Here is a 12,060-nt window from a genome sequence, read left to right as displayed (position 1 = left end):
AAAAAAAAAAAAAAGCTTATTGCAAAAGCTTAATTAAAAGTTCGGTGTGTAACATTCAGGAGGATCTATTGGCAGAAATGGGATATAAAAGAAAACATACCCAGGTTTTCATTTGTGTATAATCGCCTAAATGTAGGAATCGTTGTGTTTTCTGTTACTTTTCATTACCAGATAGGGCAGATAAGTTTGGTATTGTATGATTTTAGCACAACTTCCACCCCCAGAATGTTACATACTTACATACATACTTTTTATGTTTCAAGACTAAAATATCTCTAAACTTAGGACATGTCGCAAGCTCCGCCTGTACGTCTACCAGTCCCATATGTTAATTAGGTCAGTATCTGCACCTAATACCGATATTGGACCGCCTTGATTACAACTCTACTGTTTATTTAAGGATTTACTGTGACAGGAGGCCGGAAATTCAGCAAATTTTAAGAGCTTGGGTAAAGCTTAAAACATCTAAAACTGTTTATTCATGACTCCTACAGAACCACTTTGTGTAAAAACTCCTTTGCTGTGTTAATCAGCTCTCACCTGGCTGCTGTGGGAGCAGGAATGTGAGGAGTTCCCACCTGGCTGCTGCCCAGAGGTCGGGGGGGGGGTTGGGCTCTATCGTTTTTTTTTTGCCCTGAGGACTGAACAAGATGCAAACTGGTATGGGAGGATTCGTCAGCAGCAGCTTTCGCTCCACTTTAAACTGCGCAAACAGTGGCTCAGCTTTTCCCATTGTACCCACGTGTTAAGTGTTTGTATTCAGGGAAACGCGTACAACTTTAAAGAGTCAGGGGGCGGTGTTTACTGAGCCTGGTGGGAAATACTGTCAGTGGCACAAAATTCTGCGTCACTGCAATTTTTCAATTTAGTGGAACATTTACTAAGACTACAGATGTAAATAGGATATGACGCAGAGCTGTTGCGACACATATGAAAAGCAGTGTTGTGCAAAAGAGTGTTTTCTACTGCTGAACTTTATAACAAATTAATTCATTAATCTAATCTTTGCTCGTCTTCAACCCACAATTTGAAGCTTGTATGTGTGGAAATATTAGTTAGAGAGATGAACATTGATTAGAGACTGAATGTGTTAAGAAAGGTCACTGGGTTCTTACTGTAAACAGATGAAATAACATAACAGGTTTTTAATTGGCTTCATTCATATGACACTGGACTGCAGCTGCTAGTAGCCATTAAAAGGGAAGGGAAATTAGTTAGTTTAGTAAGTTGGATTAATTAGGAAAGGATTAGGAAAATGGCTGTTGAATTTCCGCCTCTTTTGTTGTGGGGATGAGCGGAGAGCTTCTTAACTAAACTTTATAATGTATGCTTTAATTAGCTGCAGTTTCTACTTAGTCTCACTCTCTCACCAAAGTGTTTTTATTGCCTGACGTGTTGCGACCTGGCGATTCTCTCCCTCTGCATGTCTCCGATAAAACAGATTATACACCCGCCTTTCTCGTTTAAATGTCAGACTGCTTTTTCCTTCACTGCAGCGGTCAGTCTGCGGCCTTTCCCTCCTCACGTACTTAGCACCGACAAACAGGAATACCTTAAAGGACCAGTGTGTAGGATTTAGTGGCATGTAGCGTCCTTACGTGACAACCTGGAAAGCCTCTTCTCCCGCTCCTAAAGAAGGGGCTCAAATCTTTTTTTAGTAAATATCTTCTTTTGGTTTATCCCTGAGCTCGGGTTAAGGTGACAATATTTAGAAAGACCCATCAAAAAAGAGAACCTGTGTAGTGCAACTATACAATTATTCACTGATGCATGACACTATTTCAGTCCGTGGATTTCTCTTCAGGCTATTTTTCATAAAGTTCCTCTTTCACTTTTAAATGTTGCATCACATTCAGTGCAAGAAGTGTTCAAACAACAACAGCAACAATGCAACACTTTAAAAATACAAGTAAAAGTCCTGCAGTCGAAGTAGAAGTTACAAAATGTACTTAAAGTATTAAAAAGGAAAACACTCATCATGCAGAATAGCCCCTGTTCGTGTTATATTATTGGATCATTATGATTACTGGTGTATTCATCTATTAGATGTACTTTATTGTGGTATTTGCTTGAAGTGGAGCTAATTTAACTACCGGTACCTAATATGCTGCTGGCTGGTTTAATTTTAGATTGTCTATAATTCATTTAATATATATATATAGAGAGCGATATATAGACAGTATCAAGTCTGTATAAAGTACAGATGAGACGTTATGAAATCATATTTTTTCAATAATTCAAATTTAGACTGTGAAATGTTGAAAAGCAAATCCTAAATAGTTCAGATAAACAACCAAGGGCTTAATAATATAAGCATTAAATAACTTTACTTAATGTGGGAGTTTGGGTTCAGAGTTTGGGAAAGTTTTCAGCCTGACAGATACCTGAATGAAACTGTGAACCTTTTTCTAATAAAACCTTATATGAGCAGGTTCTGCCTTATCTGTACTGCAAGAGCTTTTTGTATTCTCATGTAAATGTCAAGACTTGTGTATCAAGCATGTGTAGGTGTGCTCTTGCATATAAACGACCAGGTGATAGTTGAACTGGTGGAGCATGGAGGGGGGAGCAGAGTTATAAAGAGTGGATAAAAGGACAAAAATCATAAAAATACAGCTTTAAAACCTGCTCAGAAGTTACATTCAACTTTAAGTTTATGGTTTCAAACTGTAAAAGTCTTCTGCCTGGCAGAGAACCACTTCTCTCGCGTGTGTGTCAATCGTCGTCTTCTTTTATTTGCTCACAAGCCAAAACCTGTAGAGCTACAGTCATTGTTTTCTGGCCTGTTCTCCTTCCTCATGCTTTGTCAGAGATGTAATAACGATCTGTTTCACAAACGGTAAAAAAAAAAAAACGTGCTGACAAATATTTTACTAAGATAAACTTTACCAATGAAGGCCTGCCTCCCTCCAGTTGTGTCTTCAGCATACGGAGAGTGAAAGTTCTGTTTCTAAAAGTCTGTTTCTGTGGTTTGGAGTTCAGTTTCCCTCCTGTGTTCCTCTTCGTACTTTCACATATCAACCTTATTTTACAGTTTACTGATCACTTTAAGCCATATTTGAGCTGTATTCAGTCACTGCTGAGGCAAACCGAACTTTCCTGCTGTTCCTGCTTCATATTAAAAGCTTTTCCTCCGTCAAACTGTGAAGAAGTTATAGTTGTTGTAAGTTAGCGGAGTTTTATTAGTGGTGCTATTCTTCAATGAACCAAATATAGACATCCTGTCTGCTATTTGATCAGTGTTAAATATTACAGAGAGGAGTAGTAATAGAAACGGTGAGCTGAAAATGGCTGTAGGCTGTCACTGTGGTTTGTGACTAGCACCTACATTATGTCATCAGGGTAAAGAAATTGACCTCACTCCTCCTATACGTGATAAACACGCTCGCTGAGCTGATGTTTGATTCTATTGTCGTTTACATGAGTATTAACTAAATATTTAAAATAATTAGTCATTTAATTTTTGCCTGAAAAATTTGCAAAACATGACATTTGTGTCTGCAGGTCCGTCTTTAAGGGCAGCCTGTGTGTATTCTGAAAAGCAAACCGCATAGCAAAAATGTCTCTCTGCACCGCTCGCAGAGGTTTAAGCTATTACGCTTGAGTACACAGTGATTATAGAAGGTGACTCATATGAGTGTATCAACATTTTTATCAACTCCTGTCTTCTCTCATCTACATTACGGAGGCTGGACAGTAAAGTGACAATGTTACGACAGATTTTAATAAAAAAGCAATCTGAAAGTATAAAAGTATTTATTTAGTTGGTTACAGGTTAAAGTCTGGAGGCTAAATCTACCAAACATTTCCAGCCGTTATCTTTTTTTATGTCGTTTTTCTTAAATAATATGTAATGTAAAATCTCTCCTCCAGGGAATCACTTAATGATGTTTTTTTTTTCGTTCCGAAAAGAAAACATAGAAAACCACAGCAAATACAGAGCCCTCTGAATAAATGGAAGTCTAATTGTGGAACGAACCTCTTTGTGTGTTTAGGATGAGGTTCTCGCGGTGTCCAGGAAGATGGTGGTGCGGGTTGAGGACCTGGTGCTGTGGTCATGTGCACAGCCAGCAGGTTGGAGCAGCAGCCTGAAACTGCCACCCTGCGGGATCAACGGCCTCCACAAGCCTCTGCAGAGCAGCGATGGTAACAGCAGTAACACGCCCAGCAAGAGCAGCGAGCCGCTCAAAGACAAACCTGAGAGTAAGAAACACTCAAAAACACTTATTAAACACCCACAAAGTGATTTTGAGATGCTATCAAGTAGGGAATTGGAAACTATACACATACATAAATACACATTTGTATGGTACAAGATTGTCATAGTTCCTCTAACAGTTGTTGAATGAAGTACAGAATGAATCAATATTTAAATCTTATAATTTCTGTTTTTCTGCATGTGTTTAACAACAAAAGCATACCACAAAAATTAGGCATTAAGTCCTTTTAGCCTCCGAAATCTAATTTTCCCCAGCTGCAGAGCCTGTACACGTCACTGGACGGATACTCCAACAGATGATCTTATTCACCACAGAGGGATCTTTGGTTCACATGTCTCATGTCTTTTCTTCTCAGACGACCTGGTGGAGCATCAGGGCATCAAAGTGCTCAGCTACCCGCAGTATTGCCGCTTTCGCTCTCTGCAGAGACGCGTCCAGGATGGAGCGAGGGGGCCGGTGCTGCAGGACCCACATCTGCTGGCCCTGGGTGCCGTCAAAGCGCTGCCCAACACCCGACTGATGTACTGCAGGGACACCTTCAGCCACCCGACGCTGGAGAGCAGTGCCAGTTTCTCCTGGCAGTTCAGTGAGTGCTTCAGGGAAACCTGTCCACTGTACTGCAGGAGGACGTACCAGAGCATGAACCATACTGGATTGTTGTGGCAGATACTTGATGATAATAACAAAAAACTTTTTTTAAACGTGGTTAGTAAGTTTATTGTTCCACAAGCACAGTACTCTGATACTGGATTAACGCCACATGTTCCCAAGTTTTTGTGTCAATTAGTTTGTGGTCGTTTGTTTATACACAACCTTATTTAGGGATGATTAAAGCAAAAAAAAACTGTAAAAACTGTAATCAGCAGCAGATTAGAAAACCTCAAAGGTAAAACTGGGCTGAATTTGCTTGAAAAGTTTTAGACTTCTAGGTTATATTTAACTGCTGTGAAATCAATGTATTGTAGTGTATAGTTGCTGAAAGAGAGTCAGTAAAATGCTGCTTTAAGCATTTATTTGTATCGTAGATGTCTAAAAAAAAAAAAGTTTAAAGATTACATACCAGAAAATCAAATTAAATGTATCATTAAATGTTTCAGTCTTGCGTTCTTTGAATCTTAATGTACGTTATTTGTGTTTTCGTTTCTGCAGGATGTCCGTCTCTCAGTCTTCGAGGGCGACCTCGCAAGAGGAGAGGCCGAGACGGCAAAGACTCCCCGACCTCCAGCCAATCAGAGTCCTGGATTGAGAGGATGAAGGTTTGTTCTTTATATCAAGTATTCACGTCTATGTTGTTCAAGGTTGTCTCATTTTTAGAGGCTTCATGTGGACATTTTGTTTATGTGTTTAGGTAAATATTATATTCTTCTTCTGTGTTTATTTAAGTGCTTATGAAACTGTTATTTTGAGGTGTCTCTTTTGAAAGTGGAGGGTAAAATCTCTACCTAGAGTTCGTCCCTCTGAAACCTTTAAATGAACTGAGCTCAACTCTGCACTGGTTTAGAAGCAGACTCCTCTTCAGGACGTCTGCTGACCGAGACATTTTGGCCTCAGAAATAACAAACACTTGTTAACACTTATCCTTTTAGTGCAGGGCAGTTCAATGATACATATGTTCTGTTTGTTCCTGTTTTAATACTGGATGTGTCCCTCTCAGGAGAACGTGATGGGCAGTGTGGAGGTCGGCTGTGAGGGCAGCTGGCTCCCTCACCCTGAAGAGCAGCTGTTCCTGGATCAGCTCTTTGCCTTCATGGACCGTCAGGGCTCACCCATCCACAAAGTCCCCAACCTTGGCTTCAAGAAGAGTGAGTCTCAATGATTTTCTCTCTCTTTAGTTCTTTCTGTCTCTCTTTTTTTCCCCTTTCAAAGGTGAATCAAACAAGAGTGCTCTTGACATTTGAGAAATGAAAGAAGGTCACAGGTTCTATTCTTTCCCATCATGCTCTCTGCTTTTGGCTAAATCAGACCAGCCGTCAACTTTCTCCGACCCTTCAGAAGACTTTTCTTTCGACCTTTATTTAACCAGAATTGCACCACTGAGATAAAAAGTTTTTCAAGAGGCCAAGGCAGTAATAACAGTCAAATACAGACCGACAACCTAGAACAGATAACACTCAGTTTATATCAAAATATAAAAAGTTATCAAAATAAAATGATTAAGTCTAAAACGTCACAGAAAAGATCACATGCTATAAACAGCAGCTCTCTGTCAGGATACAGCTGGATGCAGTTCAAAACTCCTGTTCGACTGGTTTCACGATCACGCTTGTGTCTGTGTTTGTTCAGTTTACTGCAGAAAATGTTATTTGAATGTGCAGTGAGATTTTTGGCCTCTTGGGTGGCAGCAGTTTTGGTCCATCCTGCCTGTGGCTTCATGACCCACCAGGAACATTTCAGAAGCGTTTTGCTCGCCACATTATCTTAACTTGCTCAGATTTTGTTGATTTAATAATTACTCAATTTATGTGCTTCTACCAGGCTTCTACTAGGTTAGTTAAATTTGTTTTTACGATCGGGGGTCTGTTTTATTTTGAAAAGTTTCTGTGTCGGACTTCATGCCCAAGCAATCTGCTCTGTGCTGCTTCCATCAAAAATAGACCGGCTGCACATTTTCAGCATAGTAGAGCAGAGAGCCGCTTCAGGGACACTTCTGAAACACGCTACGGTGCTTCTGTGGAATCACTAACATCTCCAAAACAGTACAGTGGTGGAGCAAACAGACGATAATCCTCTGTAGGTTCATCACCAACCCCCCTCACGTTATCACATAAAGATATCCAATATAGGGGCTTTACGAAGTATTAGGTAAATTTAGGCTTTACGTAACTAAATAATTAAATTATTTTATGTTCTTTTTTTAGTTATATTTGATTACATTTTAAGAATATGGCTTCACCATCTTTATGGCTTCACCATCTATTATTGAGTTAGCAGCTCAACTTAAATATAACAATATATATTACATCTGATGAATGGAACTTGGTTTGAGGAGATGAATAATAGTCTTTAAAGGAGGAGAGCTGGAAGGCTGAAGACGTGGATGTTTGGCAGCTGAAATCATGATGCGAGTTGTGGTTCTGCTCTGTTTGCCTCTGAGGATCATTCAAATCATAATCATAATTAAATCAGCAGTTGAACCCACTTTGTAGAGCTGCAGATATAAAAAACAAAGGAGGGTTTGTTTCATCTGGATGAGCAGGAGAGAATAAAGGCATCGTGCACATTTGAAGTCTTTTGCAGATTGCTTTTATCAGAGCATATTTGTTTAGTCAAATTGTTAAGTGAGCGTTTTATTTCAGAATTAGATCCCGTTTTGCACTTTTATTGGCTCCGTGTTTCATATTTTCACTTGCCGCATTGGGCCGCTGGGTTGTAACAGGTCTGTCCTCTCTGTCCTCAGTTGACCTCTTCCTCATGTACTCTGTGGTCAGACGGCTCGGGGGCTACAAAAAGGTGAGTCACTTCGAGTCCCTTCAAGTTACTTCAGCTTGTTTAACCTTTATTTAAAGTAATAGTTTGACATTTTGGGAAATATGTGTATTAGTTTTCTTGCAGAGAGTTGCATGAGAAGATTAAAACCACTCTTGTCTAGCCTGCCTTTGTTTTGTCATTTTTGTACAGTTTTAACAAATGACACGTGAATTATTATTCTTCAGAAGTTCTGGTAGGTGGATTGGGTTACCTTTGGACAGAACCAGGCTAGCAGTTCCCCCCTGTTTCCAGTCTTTATGCTAAGCTAAGCTAACTTGCTGCTAGTTGTAGCATTATATTTACTCTACAGGCATCTGATTCCAGATGGCAGAAACAAATGTTGAACTATTCCTTTAACTACAACGGTTGTACTGCAGAATTAAATGAAGGATTTGAAAAACGAAATTGAATTGTTACAATTAACAATAATGACTATTTATGAAATTAATAACTTAAGTGAACCTGATGCAGTGAATTTTTAAATAACTAACATTCAGCGTTATAAACAAATATATTTGTGTCTTCAGAGTTAAACTGTGGAGCCTGAAACAATCAGTCATTTCACAGCAGCTTACAGTAAATAAACACACAGCAAAAGCAGCTTTACAATAAATGAATACAGAGAGACAGAAACAGGCGGTTCAGTTTCAGCTCAGTGCTGCACTGTTCACAACAAAAGACCCGTTCAGTCGTTCATTTCAGCCGCTGTACTGAACTGAGCCTTGTACTGAACAATACTGTATTATACAACATAGTGCTACACCCCTAATGACACATTGTGTAATGTATGTAATTGTTTCAGTCCTGCCACACACACTGACACACACACACTGACACCCCTCCACTCTGCTTAAAAATAAAATAAAATCAAGTTCAAATGAATTTCAGCGAACGCGCATCTCATTAGAATTAATTTGAACAGAACTGTGCAGTGAAATAATATAAGCAGCAGTGAGAACTGTGGATTGCTGTCAGCACATTAGCCACAAACCTGCTTTCCCTCTCCTGCCTCTCCTTGAAGTTCGACTATTTGTCAGTCTTAGTAGTCTTTACTCCCCCCTGTCACTGTAGACTCATACTAACAACCGCACCCTACTACGTAAGGGTCTAGTGTGTAACATGTAGACATATGATATTAATAGGTATGTTTTCATTAGTGTATAATCACGTGTCGCAAGCACCTCCTCCTCCTACACGCTTGGAACTGGAGGATGAGTTGAGGACGTTGCAATCAGCAATCGTACTACAGACAATGAAGCTGTTATTTTCCTAAATACAGATGAGTTTATTAGTCTTTAGATTAGTGGTCTTTTTTCACGCTTTGGGACGTGTTTTTCAAAGTGTTTAATATAGCACTGATGCCCGAGCCGTTGAGAGTGATTGACATTGGGGGGTTTTTAAACTTTGATGTAAGAGATCCTCACTCCCATTGTGGAGCTGAGTAGTAAATAGACTCGTTCGAGATGAGGCAGGCACGCACAGAATCTATTACTGGCGGGCGATGCACAATGCATGCTGGTTAGATTCGTGTCCAACTTATACCCGACTTGCTCTGACCTCAAACTAAGTCAAATTACAAATCACAATTTTCCTCAAGGGCCTTTACAATCTGAACATAAACTGGAAGAAACCTCAGGAAGAGCCACTGGACGGACAGACATGCAATAGATGTACATTTAGATATGCAATAGATGCCACATGTACAGAACAAACCAACAAAATTATCACCTTTATATACAAATGTATCACATTATATAAAAATTTTAATGACAACATTTCTAATATATGATTATTATAAAACATATGTGAAGAATGTGAATCCAGGAGGACATTCAAGCAACTTCAGATAAGACATAAGATCCTCCTCTCCACCATGGAGATCTCGAAAATATCAAATAAACCCAGCACCCGTTTCTTTTCTGCAGGATTTTAAACTTGATGGTCTTCAACTTTGTGTTTGTGTCACAGGTGACAGTGGACCGTCTCTGGAAAGTGGTTTATAACGAGCTGGGAGGATGCCCTGGCAGCACCAGTGCTGCTACCTGCACCAGGAGACACTACGAGAGGTCAGACAGAAACACTAACTGAATATAGATGCATTATTCAGGCTAAAAGTAATGTGAAAGACAGTGAACTAAGCTTCCTGTAACTTTGTGTTCGTCTCAGGCTGATGCTTCCTTATGAAGAGCACCTTAGAGCAGGAGGAGCAGAATTCAAAATCCCAGAATCCCCCATGCCTCCCAAACCCAGAGGGATAAGAGGAAGGAAACCACTTCCAAGAGGCAGAAAACCAGGACCCAAAGCCAAGGAGAAGAAGATTGCAACCCCTGCTTCTCCTTCTCGGACTGTAAGTGACAGAAAACTTTGAGGATTTGTCTGGAAACAAATGAGCTGATTTTAAAGTTTTTTTTTTTTACTATATTCTGTATCTTGCTGTGACAGACTACTCTTAACTACACATTCACACGTAATTACCCCCAGTTCCTTTTCTTTTGTTGCACCTTTACATTTTTTATTTCCTGAATAATGATAAATAACAAAAAGGCATATTTTGACAGTGGTGAGTTAATAAAGATCCGATGGGCTCGCCTATAAGTCAAAACAATCCAGTAATAGCTGGTTTTCACAACTCTGTACTACTATGACTCTAGAAAACAAAATAAATCAGGTAAACTGATGGTGCTTTACATTGTGTATAATGTATACAGCAATAAGTAACATGTACAGAATACAATAAATACAATAAAAGTGCAACAGCTGCTCCAAAAGACATTAACAAACCCAGCACAGACATCAGACGTGACCACTGATCTTCCTCTCTCTGGGCAGATTGTGAACACAAACGGCACCATGGTGGTGAAGAGAGGCAGAGGCCGGCCGCCGGGTACACGCAACAAGGCCACGCTGATCGCTCAGGCGAAGCTGCTGGCTCAGCAGCAGGCTAAAGCCAAAGCAGCAGCTGAGTCTCAGCAGCAGAGTCCTCTGCTTCCAGCCAGAGGTGGAGTCGGACCAGCAGCCAGCAGCGCACACAGGGTAACAGCTCAGACTCTACTGTACTGCAGGGACAATAAGATTTACAAAATCCATCTTCATCCATCCAAATATCAAATACTCACCATAATATAGCCTCAAAATAATAAAGCAAGGGATTTTTACCTTCTGTAGACTATGTAGTCTACAGAACTACAACATAGATATGATTTGTCACAGTAAAAATATGCTTTCAGCTGCTGTAGTCTGTGATGGATGGTGGATTCACAGGATGTTTAGTAGGAGCAGACAGAAGCAGAGCTGTGACTCTGGTCAGATTTTTAAAATAAGTCTTTGATCAGTCACTGATGTAAACAGACCTGCTGTACTGACAGCAGATCAATACCACACTTTTAACTGTAGAACCTTTGTTTAGTTTAGCCAGGGAGAACAGAGCAGGTAAGGCTCCCCCTGCAGGAGAGGAATGTGCATTCAACAAATAAAGTGTCCAGCAGAGATAAAACAATGATTTAAAGGTTTCTGCAATATTAAGTTTGTTTTCAGTCGGACCAGTTTCACATATTATCTGCAATTCTAGTGAGGTTGAGTGAGTCTTCGTAAGAATTTTCCAGAAAGAAGCTGTATTACATTGACGCATCGAGAGTATTGACAGGAAGTACAATTGTTAATTAGTTTGGTGATCAGCTGAGAACGACTGACTGAAAGCACTGAGCTTACAGAAGGAATGAAAGTTTCAGGCAGTTTGATTATGACTATAAACTGACAATGAAAGCTGAACAGTCTTTCTCTAATGGACAAACTGCAAATCTTTTTTATACGTTAAAAGAACTACAGTGTCCATCTTTTTAAGGATATTATTGAACCTTTTTTTAAATAAAACTATTTGTGAGAGGTTTTACAAGATTTAAATCTTCATTAGAAACTTGTGCTTGAGCCAGAAAGTACTGAGAGAAGGACTAACAGTGTTGGTTTAGATTTGTTGGCAATAAGAGAAATACAGAATAAACATCATCACAATCCATGACCTCCGTTTTCTTCTTCTCCCCTCCATCCCTGCAGCCCGCCCAGCCAGCTATCCTTCCCGTCAACATGCCCCTCACCCCTGACCTGTCCCCCATGTCCGCCCCCTTCCTCCCCTTCCAGCCCAAACCAAAGGAGCTGAAGCCGGACAGAGGGGAGTCTATGGCTCCTACTCCAGGTGTGCTCCTTTCCACTCTGCCTCGGCACTTTGTTGGAGGATCTCTGGGCGGCTTCAGCCCCATCAAAGGTGTGTGCCCCCTGGATGTCTTCCGGAGCCGCATTAGCCTCCAGAGAGGCCCGGAGAGCCCGGCCGTGACGCCTCAAGACTCAACCCAGCACCATCCGACCATCTACACCCTCC

At 40.3% G+C, this 12,060-nt stretch overlaps 1 protein-coding gene across 1 annotated transcript in view; it reads left to right on the top strand.

The window, feature by feature from the left end:
• The window catches only part of zgc:77151 (uncharacterized protein LOC337153 homolog), a 34,440-nt gene that overhangs the window by 16,565 nt on the left and 5,815 nt on the right, over positions 1-12,060 (top strand). Inside the window, 9 exon segments of the mRNA XM_035666809.1 lie at positions 3,996-4,203; positions 4,576-4,806; positions 5,370-5,476; positions 5,875-6,022; positions 7,618-7,670; positions 9,657-9,754; positions 9,855-10,035; positions 10,518-10,721; positions 11,739-12,060. Coding sequence (XP_035522702.1) covers positions 3,996-4,203; positions 4,576-4,806; positions 5,370-5,476; positions 5,875-6,022; positions 7,618-7,670; positions 9,657-9,754; positions 9,855-10,035; positions 10,518-10,721; positions 11,739-12,060 — 1,552 coding nt within the window.

The sequence above is a fragment of the Morone saxatilis genome, unplaced genomic scaffold (assembly GCF_004916995.1).
Source record: "Morone saxatilis isolate NCDOM2014 unplaced genomic scaffold, NCSU_SB_2.0 Contig20, whole genome shotgun sequence".
In the NCBI taxonomy this organism is placed as follows: Eukaryota; Metazoa; Chordata; class Actinopteri; family Moronidae; genus Morone; species Morone saxatilis.
The sequence above is the reverse complement of the archived record's forward strand: the minus strand, read 5'-3'. Positions and strand labels throughout refer to the sequence as shown.